Below are 23,606 nucleotides of genomic sequence, written 5' to 3'. Positions count from 1 at the left end.
AAGGCAGGGAAACTAGCCTAGAAGCAAACTTTTCTACAGAATGCCCAAATCTGCTTCAAAAACCCCAATACGGTGATATGGCCTGAAGTAACTTCTTGTTTATTTCAGTGTGATGAACGTTGAGCCCTAAGGCTCATGTGGGACTCTCACAGACGACGTAGGCTGTGTGACTGGCTGCAGCATTCACACAAAACCTAGTTGCAAAGTCTTCTGGCAAGAAAAATATTTCTTAGTATTTCTTCATAAAATACTACTGTATTGGTATTAATTTGAGATAGATATGCATATAGAGCCACAGTGAAATTCTACGTATGTTTACATGTTATGGATACATTTGACAGCTTTCTCTGCCCCTCCACAAGTTATTATGTAACAACAGATAAATGAATTACTTATTTTATACTCCCTATAATCATATAAGTGTCACTATAAATATGTGTAAAGATGTTCATTTCAAGCAATTTAACGTCAAGGTGAAATCCATAATAAAAAACACATGAATTACTGTTTTATTGAATAAAATAGAGACCTTCATTTTCCTATATAAGCTATAAACATGTCTTTCAAAGTATTATGAACACAGAAACTAATCTGTATCTCTCCTGATATTCCCTCATTAATATCTTTCTAAAAGGATTGTCTTAAAAATGAAGTAAATACATGGGGGTAGAGACAATTACTGAATGATGCCGGAGAGCTTTCTATGCCTGTACATGGTATTGATTGTAAAAATGGATCTAGTATTTTCAATTATGCTCTGCAAAATGCCAGGAGCTATGCTACATTTGACACGGTGATCTGGAGTACAGAGTTCGGTGTCCTGAGCAAAGCCTTTATATATCCAAGTGGGAGAAACTGGAGTGTGAATCCTCCTTGAAGCCAGAAAGTTCAGGCACTTCCACCTTGAAGTAAACTTAGAGTAAGTTTGCAGTGCTGCCAGCAAAACACTAGCTCTAAGCTCAAATAGACAGGAGATATGCTTGGGATCTTGCCCCCAGTAATTTCAGGAACATGCATGAACATGATGCTCATCAGGGCTTAAGTTTGTTTCCTGATGTAACTGGGAGGATTAACCATGTCTTAGGGCTTATCATCTTTTCATATTTCCGTAGAGCCACAGGATATTTTTATATTTACAACAATATGAATCAACAAACTGATCTCTCTCAGGGCTGGGCTTTAAGCTGAGCAGGGTTCTGTGCTTTAGTCAACGGGTGGGACTCATACCACTGTCCCCAGCCCTAAGAAGGCTAACAGTGAAATGGAGGAGTCTTCATCTCAGCTGTTGCAGCGCAGTGAACTCGGGTGCCACAGGGAAAACTTTATTGGGGTCTGTAACGGGGCCCAGGCTCCAGCAGTCTTTTTTACTTAAAATGTTGTAAAGTAGCAGGAGCACAGATGAAGCAAGTAAGGGGCAGGCAGGGAAGGTTATCATCCACTGCAGCGGCGCTGGTGACAAAAGTGGCTTAATATGTCCATATTCATGATATTTCACTGAACTGCTGGGCTAAATACACTGTGTATTTTGGTATGATTTACAGTTGCTAATTCCATTACCTATAGATCCCTTTTAGAAAGCCCTCACAGCTAATGAATTTAATGACACAAAGGCCAAAACTTGAATATATATCACTCTGCCAAAAACCATCAATAACTGGGGAAACATTAATTTTTACAGCCATGGCTGCTTGCAACCTATTTTACCAATCATAAACTGCTTTTTAATCAAAATCTGTTCACCTCTAAGGTCATCAAAATTTGCTGCCAGGCTACTTGTAACTGCCTGGCTTTTGTAAACCTGGATGACAGGCTTACTCTGTAAGCTATAATCTCTCCCACTTTGTTCCGAGTTTTAGAATAGTGATTGTACCGTCCCCTGTGAGTTGCCACGGATAGAAGTTACAACTTGTGATACTGACTGAACCCACCACTTTTAAGTAATGGCAGGAATTACACCTTCTCCTGAAAATACCACCTTTAAGCTGGCTGTGGGCTGTCAGTATCCGCTTCTATCCTTTGAATGCCGTGTGCTGTTAATTGTGCCAGCAGCTGCTTGATCTGCTAAACAAACCCCTGGAAGCCTGGGCTGGTTTAGGTTGTTCCCTAAGTCTCCATCATAACTGGAGTGCTGCTTTGCTTCTCCCTTCACGTTTTCTCCTTGACCTGTGAGGCTTAACCATCAAGAGTCTGTTCCAACCCAAGACAAGCCTGGAGTGATTTAAGAGGAGTCCTGTCTCGACTGGATGGGTATTTGAGAGAATCTGATGGCTGTACCACCTGCAACGAAGGAGGCTGAAAGGGGTGAGCAGGGTAGTTGCATTCCAAATTTGTCATATTAATTGACATAAATGTGAGCATTTCGTATAAATGGAATCATGTGTTTCACATAAATATTATACATAGAGTGCATTCGTATTTAACAGCTATGTGAAGAAGTACTATAGAACAAAGCTGTAATTCAGACAGTTCAGCAGAATAAAAGCACCTCAGGAGCTCTAGCACTTCACTCCCCTCTGGCAATGTTTATTTTATATAAACATGCATCAGTGTGTTTATATTGTCAGGTGCTTCTGCATGATAACATTTAAAACTTGCATCTTATCCACAGTACACAGCGTTACAACCTGAAACTCATTTCTGGTTACAAACTACAGCACAGAGAGTGGCATCTTATAGCGCAGTGTTTATGTCCAAAATTATTCCACTTCAGCAATCAGGCTCCCAAGTTAAAACACTGAGTGATGGGGTTAATTAAGGAGGAGTAGTGCTACTGTAGCTCTAATGGGCTACAGATATGAGTGTCTCTAAGTGAGGCAAACTTTGTCAGGAAAGGTAATGTCTTTCATTGCACCAGCTGATATAGCTGGAGAAAAAAAATATATAGCTTTGGGCCCACAAAGCCTTCTTTTGGTTTGAGTATATTAACGTTTCTATCATCAGGGGAAAAAAAAAAAACAACCACTCTCCCATGCACATCTTTAAAAAAAAAAAAAAAAGAGTATATCAGTCTTATTTCAATAATTGTACAAAGAAAAACTGACAAGTTAAATATATGGTACAAAGACGACAGATGCCAGGATTTTTTGAATCTTGAAAAGCAGAATATTATTAAATGCATACTGTCAGCAAAGTTGGAAAGGATGGCCATGTGATAGGTCCCTAGGGATAAATCACTGCCTTTCCTTCTCTAATGAGTTCTAACCTCCATTCTTTTGCTGGAAAAACTCTCCCACATCTTCCTGCAGCTGAATCAAGAAAAAGTTTGTTTGCAGAGACACTTTTGAGATACTTCTGATTTATTTTTCAAAACACTATGAGATCTTCCATATTTTTTCACTTTTATCGTGCTACTAATTGATGTTTTACCAGAAATAGAGCTCAGCAGTGCTACCATCCTGACATGCAACAATGATAGCAAATTACTGGTGAATATGATTCCTGCTAATGAAAATTCCTTGTGCTCTCTGTTGCTTGAAGTTTAAAGGCATTGATACTTAATATCAATATCATATGCAGGTGATAAAGTCCATTTATACTATTTAATTTGCGAAGATTTTCTAGTAGAGTTTAAGTAATCCATCATTTTTTTTGTTAGAAATGGACCAAAAATGTACATTAAAGTAAGGGGGAAATCCCAGGCTCATATTAGTCCACTCTAAATAAATATAGACTTCAGAAGGAGTTTTAGCTGAGTTTAGCACTATTTCACAAGAGATTGTATTGAACAGAATTAAAGAAACATAAAACATTCATTTCTGTAAAAGCAACAGTGTTTTAAAGAGAGACTTCCTGGTGATGCTCCCATCGTGCTTTTTTACTCTGGTGCTCAAAACTGAATAATTATGTTTTTGTAAGGTTTCCTAGAATTCGGTCCATTATGAGTGTCTAGAAAATATAGTCATGTAGGTCTTACAGTACAAGTTTTGACTTTTAATGTAAAAATTGAAAAGGAAATGCAGTGCCGCCATCGTAAGAACTCCTTAATGTCCTTGCAGCTTATATGCAGAACAGGTGTTTTTTTCCTGCACAGTTAGACCATACAGCATTCAATGTAAATGTTACTTGTGTTTTAAAAAGAGTTGAATTGCATCATATTTCATTTTAAAATATGGCTAAACTTGGAAAGGCTGAAGGGGAAATAAGTTTCTGTTAGCATTAGGGAATTATTACGATTCTTATTTACCAAATATCTTTTTGTTAAAATGATCCACAAATTACAAGTTAGAAGCTGTTAGTGTGTGTGTGTGTGTGTGTATAATTGTAAGGGATTCAAGGGAATGGAACATATGTGATACTGAGAACATGAAGGGAACATTTACTGGGATCCATATGAACACATTGGACTGAGTGTTTAAATATTATGCATTTCTTTGACATCATTACGTTATTACAACGTAAATCCAGCTGTAGTTTATGCTTATTGACACCATTCAAAGTACATAGCACAAGAACTCTGGGTTTGGTTTTGGTTTTTTTACGTGCTGTGCTTTGTTTTCAGCACAGCCTAAATAATGATATGTAGGATTCATGCTACTCTTAGGCTGGCAGTATAATATGAAATTATATACTTGGCTACTTCAGGGCATACTTGAACAGATAAATAAAGGGCCCAGAGACCCTTGATGATCCCTGATGCTTAACTGGTCCCTCCCGCCCTTAGTCTGTTCTGGGCCATCCCAACCTGCTCAGCAAGGACCATCTGCTGCAGCAGGGGCGAGCTGAAAGCACCATGGGCATGAGTCAGTTGGCTGTGTCGGGAAGTCCTACTGCTCTCTGGAGGTCTCTAAATCTCTTCTACTTTGTGTGTAAACTTTGAGTCCGTATGACCTTTAGTTTATAAGCTTTCATTACATTATAAGCTTTATTTTGCATAAAACCATATGGTTTGCAGAATTCTTTAGAGCTGCTTGGTATTTTTTGTTCGGGAAGATTTCCTGTGTAGTAAGGCTGAGAAAAAAGTTATATACAGCAAAACAATAATGTAAAGGTAAGTTGGTATTAAAAGTATTGGTTGAATACTTTTATATCCTAGTGGTCTGACAATGTTGTGGAAGCAGAGCATTTTGCAAGTAAGGTAGGCCAGCTAAATGTTGAGCTACATCAGAAGAAGCAACTGTAGAATAGATGACTGAAACACAACGTAAATTTATACATCAATAGACCAATTTCATACACAAGTTGCTTTTTTGTGTCCACCTTTTCTCCAAATATGTGACGCCAAAAATGAAAGGAATTCAGAGGTACGCAACAAATAATCAGGGGCTTGGTAGGGTCATTGGTGCATAGAGAGAAAAAGAGTTTAAATTTTAGAATGGAAAGAAAAGGGTGTAAAGACTTACACAGCACCAAATAAGCATATTAACATATAACAGAATCAGTGCTCTGCAATGGTAGCACCTACATCTAAATCATAGTTTGTCTTCCTAGACTTGGAGCATAAATCTCATTGTAAAATTGAGAAATTTTTTTCTGTGCTTTTTAGCTCCAGTCTTAAGCATTCAGATTCTGTCTTCCCTGCACTGAATCTTTTGCAGTTCTTCAGTGACCATGATGCTCCTTCATCTCTGCTTGAGAAAAAAATTCCAGACTGCTTTGTAACTGAGCAGTAGTATACCCACAGAACTTTGAAATAAGCTAAACTAAACTCTCTGAACATATGTTGCTATTTCATTCATTTAATAATGGATGGCAAGCTAATTCATGCTCCAAACATACCAATAAATAATGAATTTAGGAACTTTCAGTTCAAATCAAAAATATCTCAAAAGCACTACAGGTTAGATGCAAACCTTTTAATGTTCAATGATTTGAATATATTCTCTCTGATATACTTATTAATGACACTGGCTATTGTAATCTTGTCACTAAATGATAAAACAATTAAATTGCCCCATCTTTCTATGTGGGTCCAAAAAGTATAGTAGCATATACTTCAAAACTGTTAGGAAAATACTTCAGCAAAGTCCTGGCTTATTTTCAAAACTAATTTTCATCAGGTGCTAACTAGTTGATAAAGCTGCTTGCTTATTTTTTCTCAGTCTGGAAAGCAGTTTGGCTATGTGTTTATGACTACACAGGCATTTTAACCTGACTCTTAAGGAAAATGAGGTTGTTGATGCTGCTGTTGTCCGTTGGTCTGTGCCTCCTGTACCTTTTGAGCAGAACGGCAGCACTCAGCCGACGTGGTAGCATAGGGGAAGTGTCTAAGGTAACTAACCTTCCACTTTCTGAAAGGCAGAGGCTTAGTAAAAAAGCAAGATCTGAGTTATTACATCTCCTGAAGGCAAAAGCAGTAGTAGCAGACCTCGGCGGCTGAAGAGGAGCTGTTGATGTCTGCGCATCGTAGCTGCGGGGTTCCTGCTCTGTTATGCAACTGCCATGGAGCAGCCTGTGATCAATATTGCTGAGGGGCCATCCAAAAGAGTAAGTCAGAACCAAAGAAGAAGAAACATTCGGGACAGAAGCAGAGCTCCTCCCTTCAAACTTCAAAGAAAGGAGAGCAAGTAGAAATCCTTCAAACTAGCAGAATTACAAGGAAAAGTTTTACTGTTTATAGCTAGCATCAATGCAGAGGTTTCTCTGTTGGAGTGAGTCCGTGGAGTTTGGGAAGCATCTCAAAATGGAATAGCTAAACAAATTAACATCGTTATTGAAGAATGAAAGCAAAATCACAAAAAGAAAAAAAAAAGGTGGCAGGAAGAATTTTAGTGGAGTTTGTGGACTGGATGGGGAGTGTATGAATTAAGAGTAAAGCAAAGCAGATCCAATATACAGCAAAGCAGCAGAATGTTGCATAAATCTTTTCAGAAGACATCACAGTTCTAGATGTGCTCTGCTGAAATGAGGGAACTATTTAAAAATACTGAATTCTCAGTGGAAAAATATAGACATTTGCTAAACAACTTCTTTGGTCTCTAAAAAAAAAGAAATGGCTAAATGCAAGGTCAGATGAGAAGGCCAGGAGTGAGGGCTGAGAACATCTCTTCTGGCTTGGGTGCACCTCAGAGGAAAATCTGATTTGAAGGAAATTATTGTAAATGTTCTGTTCAGATTGAGCTGAAATTGTGTTTTATAGTTACATTTTTAGATGAACGGAAACATCCACCACATCAATGAATGCATTGAAAACAACACTGCATTTGCATATAATACCTAGACTTTTTGATGTAACAAAATTTAAAAATCTGAATATTAGCAACCACTAAAAATAAAGCCAGCAGTTATTATGGATATCATTATGCTGAACAATAGCAACAGGATAAAAATTTATAACTGAGCTCATTTCTATATCACTCCCATACATTTTGGAAACTTGTTAGCTTTAGACAAATTATCTTGCATCATATCACTTTTTAGGTATTTAAATGATTTTGCATTAAGTTATTTTACAGAGTCTACTATTCAGAGTCCTGAAGAATTGTAAGTGTGCATATTCAGATATAATGCTGCTTTATATCCCAAGCAACATTTTTTGTGGTATAAAAATAAAGTTAATGAGGTGTAGACTTAGTTTCAAGCAAAATAAAAATAACTTTGCCAAATTAGAAAGTCTGTAAAAACTAATTGGAAACTCAGGCTGATTCTCAGCGTAATGAATTTGCCATGCTTCACTGAAGTGAAGGCCTGGTGCAGAAGACTTGTCTTTAAATCACCAAAGTACTTCAGAATCTGATGTGAGGTTTTCTGTGATGCCAGTAGCTGGACGAAGGGGTGACAAGTGTGGTTAATTAAAAAGAAATCCCCCAGGAAATCCGATGTGTTAATGTATAGTGATAAATTGCACTGGGATATATGAGGTACCCTACCAACCCTTCCAACTTTGTGGTTCACAGAGCAGAATCGGTCTATTGCGTGGAAGAGACTAAACTATTTGTCAGGTAATGGCATGCTATTGACGGGGTAGGGACAGTGCAGGTAAAAGGGGAGGAAGGGGACTAAACGATGCGTTGCTGTATGGCTTATACAGCTTTTCCCCGTTTACCTCTAGAAGCAGTCACCTTGGCTGCTCGGCGTTCACTGCGTAGCTTTTAATGTACCTTGTAGAGCCTAACTGCCTGTCCTGGCAGAGATCAGCAATTTTCTAACAGGACAGTGGCACAACCATTAAAACGGCTTGTCATGCAAATTATAGGTTGTATAATAATCCTGCAAATTTTCTGTAAAGTGGATTTAAGATTGATACCACTAAGTAAGGGAATGTCATTGATCAAATACTTGAGGATGCTGGACATCAAATATTATGTCCAAAATTTGGGTAGCTTTCAATTCTAAAATAGCAGGATACAGGATTTACTGAGATTAATTATTATATGAAAGTGCCTTAGCAGATTATTTCAGAGCTCTGGACTGTTGACTGCAGTGATTTAATTTACTGAGGTCTCCAATTTTCTAATATGCTTAGAAATGCTTTTCTGGTGTATGCAAACTAATACTACAGCATAAACATTAATGCAACTGTAAGAATGCTGCCTTGATAAAAGATCAATGAAATTAAAAGGATTAAGCCTGGGCCAAACCCATGACAGCTTTGCTTACCACAGCATAGAAAAGCTTATGTGGAGCACTAAACAACCTTGTTTCTCCAGTTGGGGTAAATTGTGACTGTCACGGAGAAAAAACGGGCTTTTTTTTCTTCCAGCCATTCCGAGAAGGGAAGGGGCACACTTTCATCTTTCACCTTGAAGACACATCATGTCATAATTTAAAGAAAGTATGTGTTGTAAATGGATGGCAACAACAATTCCTTGCAGGGAATTTTTGCAGGTTCATCAGAGCTCTGCTCCAGCTGGTTTTGTGCAAATTTAACTGGACGGCTGCTAAGGTAAAAGGGAGAGTGAGGGTGAGTACAGAAATGGGACAAAAGCTGTGTTAGGTGGACACTGAGGTAAATTAGCTGGAAGAGTTTGAGGTTAATAGCTTCACAGTTCACCCAATCTGGCAGCAATTTTTATCAACGTCTTCTTTGCAAAGTATTTGTTATTGTTCATTTAAAAAGGAATGTCTTGCCTCAGTTCTCCATAGCTGTGTTTCTGGCTGTACTGAGAGGCTTGGGAGGCTCTTGTGGGAAGCAGAGAAAACAGGATTTTATTGTCCCTTCAAAGAACCCTTACACCATATTTGTATCTCGGTTGTTTTTTTGCAGGAGGATTTAAGCTCACTGGCACGGGCTGAGCCACCGTAAAGCTGCGTAGCAGCGCTAGCGCAGGGCAGGACCCTGCAGTCAGAGCATCCCTCTCTGGGGCTGGGGGGCGCTGGGGGTCCCGCGGGGCAGCGGCAGCACGGGTGGGGGGGGCCTCAGGTACCCACACACGCCTCTTTCCCTCCTCCTTCACGACCTGGTCTGGTGGCTGTGAGCTCCTTGCCAGCTCATCTGCCTTGAGCTGCCATAAAACCTTTTCTCCGGGTATCGGGATGGTTAGTGCTTGGGCAGCCTTGGAGGGGGGCTTTTCCCAGGTCTCATTTAGCAAACGCAGTAACAGACTTGCAGAAATGTGGTAACTTTGTTTTACGGAAGGTGTTTGTTCAGCGTTGGAATACAGTTATTTTCTGCCTTGATTTGAGGTGCAAGACTAATTCTTACACTGTTGCTATTTTTAAGCAGATGCTCTTAAATGAGAATTTTACCTCATTAAATCAGTTGGTATCTGTGCTGCAGTTTGATGTCAGCTTGATTTATTTGTTCTTTACCCTCATCCCCAAATAATCCTATGACAATTAAATGAATGTTGTATCTTCTTGTTTGTCCTTTTTCTTCTTTGTTTTTTGTTGAACTACTGAACTGCAGTGCTGGAGGGTGTGTGTCTGTATCTGATACTCTTAGTTTCAGTAGTGTTATATTTTAAATTATTTCACATGTTGCAACAAAATTGTACAGGCAGCTGGGTTAACAACTTGATAAAGCACAATGCTTTCATCCCAACAGCTAATATATTATGCTCATGCTCTCTTGATCTTTATAAAATAATAACTCTCTGTGGGTTTTTTTGCCTTTTCTTTGTTGTTCCAGATATGCCAGGTAGCCCACATAACCAGTTCACCTTCAGACCCCTCCCGCCGCCACCTCCACCACCACATGCATGCACCTGTGCCAGAAAGCCACCTCCGACAGCTGATTCTCTCCAGAGAAGATCCATGACCACCCGCAGCCAGCCCAGTCCTGCTGCCCCGACTCCCCCTACTAGTACTCAAGATTCTGTGCACCTCCATAACAGCTGGGTCTTGAACAGCAACATACCGCTGGAAACCAGGTACAGACCCACCTGTTGGGCACAACTTATCTCAAATGTGGGGGTTTTTTTAGAAAAAACAGTAAGCAGGACTGACTTTGACGTGAGATGGGGATGGGGAATTAAGAGTTTGCCATTCAGGACATGGCAGTGCATTTTGAGTTGAGGCCACAGTGCGTAGCCATGTGAAGCCTTACTTGATACGGCTAGATCATTAATGCTCATAAAGGCATGTGTTTTGCAAAGTTTTGGAAGACACTGATTTCCTTAAGGTGTGTAGATTGCATAGATACTTCAGAGTAGTGTACTTGGGTACTTGTCTCACCCTGCCACATTCTCCCAAGCTGTTTTGTAATGAGCAAATAGCACTTTTGTTTAATTGATGTACTCTGGCGCTCCTGGAGTCAAGGTTCAGGCTGTAGCTACGCTATGGAAAAGGAAAGATAGGAAGTAATATGAAAATAATATTTTCCTCAATGTGTATGTAAACGTTTTATTGCATATATACACAAAAATATTATTTGATCATCATTAGGTAATGGAGAAATGATACAGGGCCAAGACAAGTATTGAGCATGGAGAGCCTTACCTCTGGGAGCTGGGGAAGCGAGGGTCCCACACCAGGGTCATTCACAATTTACACAAATAATCTTCTCTGAAAAATAGTTGAAAGCAAAAACATTCTGTATTCAATAAACCTGTGTTCTGGTACCCAGAGTTCTGCCATAGAGGTAAACATAGTTTCCTCAGTCTTTTTGGCTATAATAAGGTTTGGGGTTTTTTTTTGTTCCTGATAAGTATTAGCTAATTTGGTGGCTCCTAACTACAGCTGTATTTGCTGACTTGATGCTTAAAACAAGCCTGATTTTCTACAGCTTTCTCCCTTTTCATTGTGAACGGAGCACCAAGGAGGTTTGACTGGGGATCCTTGGGGTTTGGGCATTTTAAAACATGTCAAGTGCATGGCTTGCTGAGAAGGTGTTGGGTGAAACGGATGCATATCTGACATCCAACTAATCTGACCAGGAAATACAAGGTCTTATGCATAGAAGTGTTTTCTTTTTAATGCACATATGTCCAAAAGGGCCAGTTAGCACAGTTAATCACTGAAACCTAATTTTTTGTTCTTTTATAAGAAGGTTGTTTTTATTTTATTGCAAAATGTAATTTCAGTATAAATCTTTAAACACTTAACTGCTGCTAATCAGACATGTCAATTTTTTTTTCTCTGAAAAGCTATTAAGTTGGGATTGAAGCATAAGATAATTAATTATGAAATAAAGCTTTCCTTATTTGTCTTAATGAAAAATCACAAAAAGAATCAAGGAGGATGGAAACTTTTCTCCAAGAGCGAATATAAACAAAATTTTAGTTCAACTAGTCCTTCTAAAGCTAGAAGCTTCTGTTTCCACAATCTTTGTAAAGATAAATCTCTGTCATTTCTGGTGTAACAAGCTTATATATCTATGTGTTCTGCTGCATGTAAAGCTGATCCCTGGATGGTCTGCACCCATTAATTACCTTTTAGTTCTCTCCAATTAACAGTTAGGTAGATCTTGTTTAGCCTTTCTGCATCCCTGCTCGCTATATTCTTCTCAGACCTCATTGGGGAAAATACTTTGCAATTTTAAGTCTCTTTTGAGCTTAGTTTAATTTTTCTAGGTTTTGATTATTTTTGCAAACTGGAAACTTTTCATAAAGGACAAATAAATAGATATATAGTTATTCATAGTTATAGAATTGGATACTGACGAAAGGGCTGTGCAGTGGATTAGGAGTTCAGACTGGAAAACATGCTGTGGGCTATACGTCAGTGATTCACGAAGTCTGGGAATTTTCCACGTTCCTGCCCTTCACTGGTTGTTTCAGCTGATTTCATACACCCTCTGGTAGCTAGCTGCAGCCTCTGGCGAAGCTGGCTGAAAGGCTATATAATCTGGAAGTAGAATCTGTGAGACTGTTTGCCAAGATGTATCTGCAGTTTATGTGCAGACAAGTGGTACAGCAAAGGAACATTGTAATAAAAAACATTTGTGATCACCGCTTCCCAGAATTCTATAGTACGCAGCACAGCCTTAGAGAAAAAGAAGGGCTTGCAGCTTGTTTTTTCTTGCTTTAACAAGGAATGGTTTAGCTGGAATTATACAGATGCTTTGGCCTAATGCGTGGATTCCCTTGCTTTCCTTCTCCATTAATGTTTAGCTGCCCATTAAAAATAATCCTGCAAAATAATAGGAATATCCTACAAAAATAAAGGGAAATGTGTCAATGGTAGCTCTGTTTCTGTGCTAAACCTGAATAGTACCAAATCTTCCTAATGTGTACGTACCGAATATGTCTGAGCAGTTGTTTGTTTGTTTGTTTTATTTGGAACATTTGCAATTAAAAAGAAGACTTAGACAGTAATGTATTCTGTACTGTAACGACCAGGCAAAAATCAGAATGCACATGTTCAGCTTTTCTTCCAATTCTATCTTCTGCTAATTCATAAACAACACATGTGTTTGCATCAGTTATCTACAGCCACATAACATGAGAGAATTTTCAGACAGGAAAAGATTTCCTAGAACTAATTGTGTGACTGTAAATCCTGTTCACTCTGGACAGTCAGAAATTAAGCAAGTTTATGGGTTTACTTATAATGATAATGTGTCATATTTAGGTTTAAAAAAATAATCTGTAGTTCTGAAAATGTTTGCAGTATTCTGATTAAACATCTATTCTTTTGTAATTAGAATTTGAAACTCTAGATTAGACTGCAAAGGGCTGCAGTAAAGATGTATACTGAGGTATATGTTCTGGAAGATTTTTGTACAGTAAAACTTTGTTATATTTTTATAGTAAAGGGCAAATCAGAACTTCTGTCTCATACTTTGTCTAGAGGTGTTATATGCACAGACTAATGCCCTGCACAGTTTTGTCAAGACCCAGCTTACTAAACCAACTGTTTAATAGGAGACTGACTTGGCAAGGCAGAATTACCTGTTCAGCATCCCACCAGCTTTTGGCAAAGCCAAGAATACAGTCTAAACGTATGGCATTGCCAAGGCCAGTTCTCTAACTCTGGTAGTTGCTCTGACTATAAGCAACCCAAATGAAAATAAGAATTAGGAACACGTTTAAAACTTCAGAGGACATGTCCCAGGTAGAGTTGTTGATGAAAAAACTGGAGAAGAGCTGTACCTGCAGGAAGTGTAGTGGCTCAAAGTGCTGACTGACAGCTGCAGCCTTCAGTGCTGTAATGTGCCTGTAAATGCCAGTGCAGACTCTTTCTGTATGCATGCACTCACAGGCTGGAAAAAACGTATTCATTATTAAAATGACTTATGAACATGCAGTAATTTCATTGTCACACAGAAAAATAGTGTGTAAGTATTGCCAGAAAAAGACTGCGAGGATCTCTCACACCACATAAAAACACAGGAAACATTGATTCTCCTTTTTAGGATAATGTTATTGCGCTCTTACATAAATTGATTTTTTTTTCTTCTCTCCCAGAATAAAGTGCTTGAAACCTATTGCCTATTCCCTTCCTTTCCACTAAAATAATTGTTTTTTCAGGTTTCATAGATACTTTGCCCTAATGTTTCAAATCTTATGATTTGCAGTGTAATGCATCGTCATTATCTCTGACAGCCCCATCTGAACATACCTTACTGCTTTTTCTGGAGTATGTATTAAACCCTGGCAATTCAAAGGAATGTTTTTCATTTTCTCCATGTCGTCTTAATTGACTCAGTATTTCTTTTCATGTCTTGCTTTTTTTGTGGGTTGTTTGTTGGGGGTTTTTGGTGTTTGCTATTTATTTTCCCACTTCAATCAAATTCCCAAATAAAAAAAAAAAAAAAGACATTAAATAGGAATTTTTACCTGATGTTATTTCTGATCTTCCCTACAGTCTGTTACAGTTTGCTCATGGATAAACCATTGGACATGCTTATTTTGAGTAAAGTTTTGCTTTTAGATTACCCAAGCATTAGAATTTTTAAGTTTTCAGTCTAAATATAAAACATACCTTATTTTGATTTTGTTTCAGAGTGGTGGGGTTTTTTTTAAGTCCAGTTATGTGCTTCAGTATTTTACATATTTGCTTGTTCCTTCCTTTTTTAGATCAAATTTCTTTCTAGTTCCTCTAACCCATTTAGCAGTATTGGCAGTAAGGTTAATGCTGTGCTGAATGGACTGAAATCTCCCTTCACTGCACTGGCAATGAGCCAAGTCCTGTGGAAAAAGACAGCTTAATTTAAGCAATCTTATCACCATGGTAATAGCTCCTCTAAGGGGACAGCGAGATACCAGACCATGAACCTGAGATTCAATTATCATTAATTTATATAAAACTTTGAAGTACTGGAATAATGAGAGAAGTATTTGGGGTTCAGGGCAGTTATGATTTTTAGTTACTATTCAGCACTATTTTAGAGCCCTGAAGTTTGATTATGGCTCTAAACACTTAAAAACTTCGAGAACTTGGGAATTCAAGAACTTGATGGAGATCATCATATGGATGGAGTCGTTCCTTTCTCTGTTATATAGTGATTTAAGAAACTTACTTAAGGCTATCTGGATTTCTGTTTCCTAAAAATAACATCTCATTTATAATTCTGTTTAGTAATAGGGGCGATCTTGACAACTATCACTTGCCAATCAAGAGATTTAGTCTGGGCTATGGTTTTCCCTTGTTCTTTTTTAATCAAGCTCATAAATATTTGTGCTCTTCAAAAAGCACATCAGTAGCCCTTCAAATCACAGAAACCTGTACAAACTCACTTTAAGCTGGAAGAGTGCTAAAAGCAGAAATAATTAAAGAAAAATGCATATATAAATACACACTCACACGGTTCAGTGTGAGCTCCGGGAAGGTTTATTTTTTCTCCTTGGTCTCTTCATTTGAGCATCGTGTGAATCTTGTCCCCAGTGCAGGGATGCAGTAACCACTTTTGTGCCTGCCTTTTTCCCAGTTCGATGTTTCCATAGCAAACAGAATGGCTTTTACAGCTCCCAAGACACACAGGTGTTAATGATCATAAACCACCAAGCAGGGACACAATTACTATTTGAGCAATACAATTCATTAGGAACTTGTTTGCCAATGGAGCCTACTTCTGCGTTAAATGACCAGACTTGTAGTTATTCCAAGAACAAATGGAGGGGAGGGTTTTGTTTACCATCTTTCCTTCGAATCAAGTTGGTCAGTATTTGTTATTATGACATTTCATTTGTATTTTGTCATTTTCCACCTAATTAAACAATAAATCTAACCTATAGAGAGGGTGACCATATTAAAAACAGACACATGGCAAAGGTTTTAAAGCCTGTCCAAGTCCCGTGTGTTTGCATTGCACAGCAGAAAAGATCTAAAAATATTTATGACTTCTGAATTGAAAAAGATAAATTGAAAACTGTATATATGACTATGAACTTAAAATAAAAGCTGTAAATATGACCCTAAATTTAATAATGTGAGAATGAAAGCATCTTTTATGGAAATACAAATATAAAAATTTGTCAGTTACAGTGAAGTACAGTTTTCATGTCAGCAGCAATGGCACTTGGGGGTCCTTCTTTTGAATAATTTGAGGTCCAGTCACTAAGGACAATAAGGCGATTTAAATTGTTCATATACTCTACCGTATTTTTTCCCTGGGAGAAGGTCTGGTGTGGGCTTCCCTGGAACAGTGAGATAGTGTTTGTATGCGAGGGGGTTTTTTGTGCAGGCTTAACATAGTAACTTGAACAATCACACGGCAGATACTCTTCACTCATTATTTTGAATAATGGAATAGGATATCAAGATATAATTAAAAGTAAAGATACATTGTGATTTTGTGGCTGAAATAAGCAAGCAGCTGGTTAGCTTTCTATGAAACACAGTGTTTTCATTTATAAAACCAGAAAGAGACTGAATATAAATTTTGAAAGAGAAAGAGAATTACAGGTTAATATAGAGAGAGGGTCAAGGCTGATTTGGGAAACAGAGACTGTGAGAAGGGTTCAGAGATATGCAAAAGATTCTACCTTTTCATTTCAAAGAAACTCACATATGTATGTGTAACATTACTGTTCGGGAATGTGTGTCTACCCACTGGATAGCTACTTCTAGTAATCAGTTTTGGAAGACTAGGTAGTATGCACATAGTTGATGTGATACACCTCTTGCCAAGTAAAGTTTGTGGGGTTTGTCACTACTACTACAGCTACTAGCTATAGCTTGGCTTTAGACCTTACACGTGTAAGTGTAGGTATTTGGAAGTATACTAAAATGCTAGTAGTAAGTTAGTCAGAATATGCATGAATACTCACAGGAGGAAATTCATGGCAACTACTTCTGCTTTAGTTACCTCATTCCTTTTTCTGTTTTAAACCATGCTTCTAACCACAGAATATAAGCAACAAAATTACAGTATCGCTGTTTTTATCCTCCTTGATTCATGGTTTCAAAGTATTCTGCAAATATTATGTACTATTCTTTATATAACTTTCTTAGATATTAAGTATTATTGTTCTCATTTTCCACATCAAAATTTTAAAATTTATTGAAAAAAATTAGAGCAAACGATGAACTTCTTCCTTCCTCACCCCATTAATCTCCGTGTGCATTGATCAGCTGTTGTTTGAGCTGTAGTGCTAAAGGAAAGTTCTAAGCCACAGAAAAGCACTTTTGAAAACTACAGGATTAATGTAGCAATGTCACCATGTATCATAATAATAAAGCCCATACTGATCTGTACAGGAGTAATTTATGTCCCCAGTGTGGTAGGTTTTATTTTTTTGTTTGGGTTTGGGTGGGTTTTTTTTCCACTAAATAGTCATTGAAACCAGAAGACAGTTGCATTTTTGACAAATGTCCCATTTTAGAAGCTGTTCTTGATTGATTTTGGCACTGTCCTATATTTATATAATTATTGTCCCAGATTTCTGCCAGGGACTTGAAAGTTTAGTCACCTGGTTAACAGGCTTAGCTTGCCTACAGCAACAACAGACAAGTGAGTCAGCATCATGTCACTTGTTTTTCTGTATTGAAGTGAAAAGTAACGGATACAGATTCTTTTTACATCCTTTCACATCCAGGGTCACAGGGCTGGGGTTTCAAATACTGTGTAAAGAAAGCATCAGTGAATAAAAGGTAGTGATTCTATGTGAATGATTCAAAAGGCAAGTCCAGCTCAAAGAGGAAATTTTAACAAAGCAGTTCTGTTCCCAGAGACAAATCTCTAGGTGGTTTCAAATGTATTACATTTATATATGTAAAAATTGAATGACAAAATAAATCAGATAACTAGTTTTGCAAGGCCATTTCCCTCTTCCTTCACCCATGAGCATTCTTGTTCCTACAGTTCTTGTACACAAAAAGGTAAAACAAGGCACATAAAATGTTAGGGCAGATTCTATCTACAAGTCCTGCCTTTTATTCACAAAGTTTTCCTGAGCTGGTTTTCCAGATGAGAGTATAGTGCATGTATCTTTGTTGTCAAGCAGGTGTTTTGGTTTATATACCATATACTTACCTTAGAATAGCTGTCCTGGTTTTGTACTAGAGTTTGCTGAGTACCATATGCAAGACTTATAAACAGAGGACCATATTCTGATTATTGTCTAGGTTTAGAAGCTTCCTTTTTTTTTTCCCCTCCCACTTTGGGTACAGAATAGGCTGGATAGAAAATCAGGAAAGAGCAAATTTCTGCTTCTTCCCACCGTCACGGTGGGACTGAGTGACTTTAAAGGGTCAGGTAGCTATGGGCTTGTGGCTGATGTTTGCCAAAGTAGATGGGCAACTGTATTGGTTCCAAATCCCTTTTGGCTGTCATCTTTACATGTTATGCCAAAATCACAATCCTCTTATGTTTCAGCTACTGTGCCTCTTTAAAAATTCCCTTTGCACTTCTGTTGACATCTAAAAGAATTACTTCAGTTGCCTACTTAACATGGGAACAGATATACAGTTATATATATTATATGCAGTTATAGAATTTAGTTGAAAAAAAACTGAAAAATTTAAATGATCAAACTGACACTTCTTCGTTTTCTTATCACATAGCTATGCAGCAATTTGTAACACTTTAGGTAACTATTTCTTGTATGTGAACACATATGTGAACTTGTATGAAACACATACAAGTACCAAAGTGTTCCTACTTGGTTTATCCATGAGAAATGCAGACTAATTTTTCTCTCGGTTTTATTGCAAGATTAATGTTTCTACTGACTCACTCGGTGGCTCACTTTCAAATCTGCTTTTCTTCTTCATTTTTTCCTCTTACAAACCTGTAGTTTTAAATGAAAATGGAAGGAAAAGATATTATAGGTACAAACGAAGGTGGACTTCTAGGCGTACAGACACTAGGGACAGGGTAAATGCATCAAACTTGCAGAAGTGACACCAAGCCCTTGACAAAGTTCTGGGACATTACTATGGTACTGGGGTATGAAAATATTTTCATATAATTTAATTAAGGAGTTCTGTGTGGGTTTAATCTAGTTTCTGTAATAGTATTATGTTACTGCCACATGAATTCAGTTGGGACGTTGCTTTGTATGTAGCTTTTCTAAGACTTAAATTACCATTCCAGATAAGCCAAAAGTACATAACAAAATGTCCTGATAGAGAAGGCTGTAAAGAAAGAAATGAAGTCTAAGAAATGTTCTCTAACCTTTTCCTAGCTGAGAAGTCATCATTTTTGTATGAACTGCACTCTTGGAGTTATATGGCATTCCTCTTGAGGTTGAACAAGAGCACTTAAGTGAGCCACATGAAACTGCTTCTCTACAGAAAGCAAGCTATTCTGTGATCGGCAGGACTAAGAGGTCTAATTTATTGCCTCCTGTCACCTGAACTCTGCAGTAACTCCCTTCCCTTCCCCTAAACTCCCTTTACTGGGCATGCATGCCATTGCAGCAGGCTTAGACCTGGCTATCGATGAGAATGATGCATTCTGCATCGCTGGCCACCATGTGCCGCGCTGGCTGGGTGCCTACAGGGGCTTAGAGAGCACAAAGAGCCGAGTTTAGAAACAGGACCTCACTGGGGCTTTAGCTGGTTTTATTGGGTTGTTTGGTCCAAGTCCCCCATTTTTTATGAGTCTGGTAGGATCTTTTTCTTCCAGTGTGCTTCACTTGAGAGGATTCAAAGTTCAAAAGTTTTACATTTGTAGAGACGAACAAATGGGTAGATAGGCAGACAGAGGTCGTTACCTTGAATGTTTCCCAACTGCCTTTTCTATATGTGAAATTATTACTGAGCCTTTAATAATTCTTTATGTATTGGAATTATAACTGCAACAAAATTAAGTTACTTTTATTTCACAAATAAATGCCTTATAGATTAAGTTTTTATTTCTCTTTTTAAGAGAATAGGATAATTTTCTTTATGGATGTCTTTGACCTTTTTTGTGAACATTTAGAATTTCCTCACTTTGGAACAAGTGGTCTTATCAATCATCCTTATAAATTCACTGTTTTTTCTCAGTTTACCAAAAAAAAAAAAAAAAAAAAAAAAACAAAACAAAACAAAAACCCAAAACACCAAAAGAAGCCTTAGCTTTTCTCTTAGATTAAATATTAAAGCGCACACCAAGCTGCATTCACATCTAAACTTTTGAACTGCAGCTTTTATTATTTTTCGCTTTAGAGGGAGCACCTGATTTTATAGAATTGATAGCAACAGTTTAGCGTGTCCTGCTGTCCTTTGGGAACAGTGGTGTGCCCAGACAGATGAGGAGTTGTCTGAGTTTATGAGAACATAGTCACAGTTTAGCTTTAGAAATTTGTCTGTGTGCCACCAGTGTTTTTCAAGTTCTATAGAAATGTCTTTGGGTACTCAGTATACTCTCCCCAAAATGGAAGGCATAAACAATTGTGGTTTTTAACATTTTCTGAACATTATTTCACTGGTAGCTCAGTTTCCGTGTAGCACTGCCTCAGAATCCCAGTTTTGTTACAAGTTAAACCTATGTAAAACCTCCTCCGTGGGGATGGAGCCAGGTATCTAGAAGGGTGTGAGCTGGATCCAGCTTCTGTGCGCTCTTCTGCTAAGGAAGAAATGCATCTGCGCACTAGCATTTTACCATCAGGCTATGACGCCACATTTATAAATCCCTGTGCAAGAGAATAAAATTATTCCTGACTATTGATTGCAAGGCTGTTAGAGTCTTTAACAATAACTTTCAGTTCAGCATTTCCTTCCTTTACCTCTTGATACCTTTGAGCTGTGCACCATAGAGGACAATCAATACTGCCAATATCAGACAATTTTGCTGTAATTTCCAAAATATTTAAATAAGAAATTATCAAATAAGTAGGCTTTTGTCATTAAGTCTTGAAAAGGTAAAGCAAGTAAAGAACTATTGGCTGTCTTTATATATACATATACATTATTTGTGTGTATATATGTGTATGTATATACGTATACATACATTATATATGTATGTGGTTATATACGATAGCACATTTCTAATTTTATGTGGTTATTCTGCTTCCTTGAATATCAGTAAGAATTTTGCCTTGACATTCTTTCCTATCAAAAGTATACGTGACTGTATCTTGTTAACTGCTGACTGAAAAGTGAGGCTTCCTGTGCTTGCAAAAGCCTTCACGTGTGTCAATGAAGCACTGATGCCAAAATAACCAACTATATTCTTATCGTCTGATATGAAGGAAGCAGATTTATATAGTCCTAGACAGCTACGTTACTTCATTTGAAATTATTATTTTACTATATTTGAGTTGAGAAAAATTGAAGAATTACTGTCTTCAGAGCATTGCCATCTATACAATGCATGTATCTACAACTGTGAACATCAGTGGGAAAGAAAATGACAATGTGTTGTCTAATGTAATGCCAGGATGCTGTTGCTGAGTCAGATTGAGTTGTCCTTTTTTGTCTGAGTGCTGTTTATTTTGGTAGGAAGTATGAAGTAGGAATAGCTAGTACTCAACATAAGCAACACAAAAATTCCTTTCTTGGGGTTTGTCAAAAGACTCCTGGTATGTAGGCACTGCAATTTAATGCAAGCTAACTGGTTTTCTCATTTACCTCCTTTTTTATGTAACTGCCTGAATAAAAGGCCCTTTAAAAGATAAAACTGCTCTGTAATACTTTTCTATTTTTTTATAACCTGGCATTTTGAGAACTGTAACCTTTCTTTTAAAATCTTATAATGGAAATACCTAATATCATACTCATTACACCATTTTAGCTATTACCTTTCCAGGAACATGTATTTACAATATTCTTAAAGTCAAATGTCACAGTATAATCATTTCATGCTCTTGAGTGTTTGGTCCTGTGTATGTCCTGATGTGAATCCATCAAAGAAATTCTACCAGCGTGGATTGATTGATCAATCCATATACATATTCAAAAGCTTGTGCCTTGCTGAAGGTGTAGAGGTACATTTGCCATTGGGAAGATTCTGGACCATGTCAACATTGGCCAGTTAGCTTCAGCTGTGAAGTGTGTCTGTGGCTTGCAGGCGTCACAGTGCCATGTGATTTTAAGTGCAAGATCCTCCTTTGGTTTTAGCAAAAACTGAGGGCAAGCTGCACCCCCAGCACAAGTGGAATGGTAGTGCTTGCCTGGGTGCTGCAGAACACTTGCACCAGCTCCCAGCTAATGGAAGAACAGAGAAATGGGTTGTACAGGAGCCAACGGTAGCAACAGTCACGGATGCTCTTACTCAGCTGGGAGCCCGTATGAACGGGGCACAGTTCAAAGCACGTGAAATGCAAGTGTGTTGTTGCTTTTCATCGCTTCACATCAGTGTCTGGCTCCCAAGGCGAAGACCTGGCAAGCTCAGGAGATTCTCTAGGAAATGTCTTCCTGAGTCGGGGCACCCAACCGAAAGGCTGCATAGATTCAGGCTAAAACAACTCCAGTGGCAGCCCCGTGGCCAAGGCAGTCCTCCTTCTTGCAAGCTGTGTGGTATCCATGCCCCTTCCCTTGCTTCCTCAGCTCAGACCTCATGGCTTAAGACCAGGGAACACGGAAATGCTCTGAACTTCTTTGGGTGCCTGCTATGCCATGAGGTTTAGATGTGCGCCTGTCAGGAGCACACTGAAGAAGCTTGCTCACATAAAACAAACAAAAGAAGGTCCAAAGCAAGTTGGTGTCTCCAAAAGAACATGTGATTGGTGTGGTCAGCCTTGAATGTGTCCTTTTTTGCCACAATTCCTGAGCAGATAGCGCAGTAAGTTATTTTTTAAATTAAATATCCTTTCCCAAATTCTCTTGCAGAGCACTTGCCAGTCTTGAAAACTATCCATCATCCTATAGACAACCACTTTATATTTCTGCACCAGAGCCTGTTCTGCAGGGCACATTTTTGTACCTTATTCTTTGTGCCATAGGTCTTTGCTATTTTTACTTGAAGGCAATCAGTCCTCCAAAATATGCTGAAATAGGTCTCCAAATGAATCCTTTCTTAGTATGTTTGAGAATCACCAGAGTAGGCAAAAGCATTTGAAGAAAAACTGCTTTCAAAATATCTCAATTGAGAATACTAAGCAAATAGTATTCACCTATGCAGTAACCACAGTCCTTTGAAATGGATCATCCTTGTACATTTCCCAATTAGTCACCTTGCTCTCTTTTTTCTTTTTTCTTTTTTTCTAGTTCTGTTTTTTTATTTCTTTATATTCTGGAGATAACCCATAGTAAAAATAAATACTCAGAGTGGTAGTGGCTTCTGTGCTTTCTTTGTACTCTTGGTGAGATAAACCCAGTTGTGTGTTTGTGGATGGGGTGGGTGCTGCTGGCGACAATTCCCATGTCTCGGGCACACCTGTGTGACAAGGCACACAGGGGTTAATCATCTTGGAGGACCTCCAGGTGCCGTGCTGAGAAATAATCTTTCCTCAGCATTACTCCAAATCACTGGGAGCATAGTTTAGAAATCATGTACATTATATTGTTTGTTTCACTAAAAACTTGCTGGAAATCTTGTGATGTGGTTGAAAAACTGCCGGTACGGAGGGTATTCAAATACATATCGTCCTCTGTTTGATATTTTCTCTGGAAATACGCGGTGTTTATCATACGGTGCTTATATAGTTCCTTTCACTTCTTAAATCACAACGTGTTTTTTACAACGTGGTTCTTTGTTTTCTCTTTGTAGGCATTTCCTATTTAAACATGGATCTGGGTCTTCAGCTATCTTCAGCGCAGCCAGTCAGAACTATCCTTTAACATCCAATACTGTTTACTCTCCACCTCCTAGGCCTCTTCCTAGAAGTACCTTTTCCAGACCTGCCTTCACTTTTAACAAACCTTACAGGTGTTGCAACTGGAAGTGCACTGCCTTGAGTGCTACTGCCATCACAGTGACCCTGGCGCTGTTGCTAGCCTATGTCATCGGTAAGCCTCTCCTCCTTCTCTACGCTGAA

General features: G+C 38.2%; 1 protein-coding gene across 4 annotated transcripts in view; it reads left to right on the top strand.

Annotated features, from left to right (window-relative positions):
* The window catches only part of TENM1 (teneurin transmembrane protein 1), a 571,145-nt gene that overhangs the window by 395,197 nt on the left and 152,342 nt on the right, over positions 1–23,606 (top strand). For all 4 annotated transcript variants that reach the window (XM_080365640.1, XM_080365639.1, XM_080365641.1 and 1 more), the window contains 2 exons: positions 10,007–10,247; positions 23,339–23,577. In XM_080365640.1, the coding sequence (XP_080221766.1) occupies positions 10,007–10,247; positions 23,339–23,577 (480 nt within the window). The remainder of the gene's footprint in view (positions 1–10,006; positions 10,248–23,338; positions 23,578–23,606) is intronic.

This window comes from Falco punctatus (assembly GCF_963210335.1).
Source record: "Falco punctatus genome assembly, chromosome: 15".
NCBI lineage: Eukaryota > Metazoa > Chordata > Aves > Falconiformes > Falconidae > Falco > Falco punctatus.
Note: the sequence above shows the minus strand (reverse complement) of the source record. Positions and strands in the feature narration are given on the sequence as shown.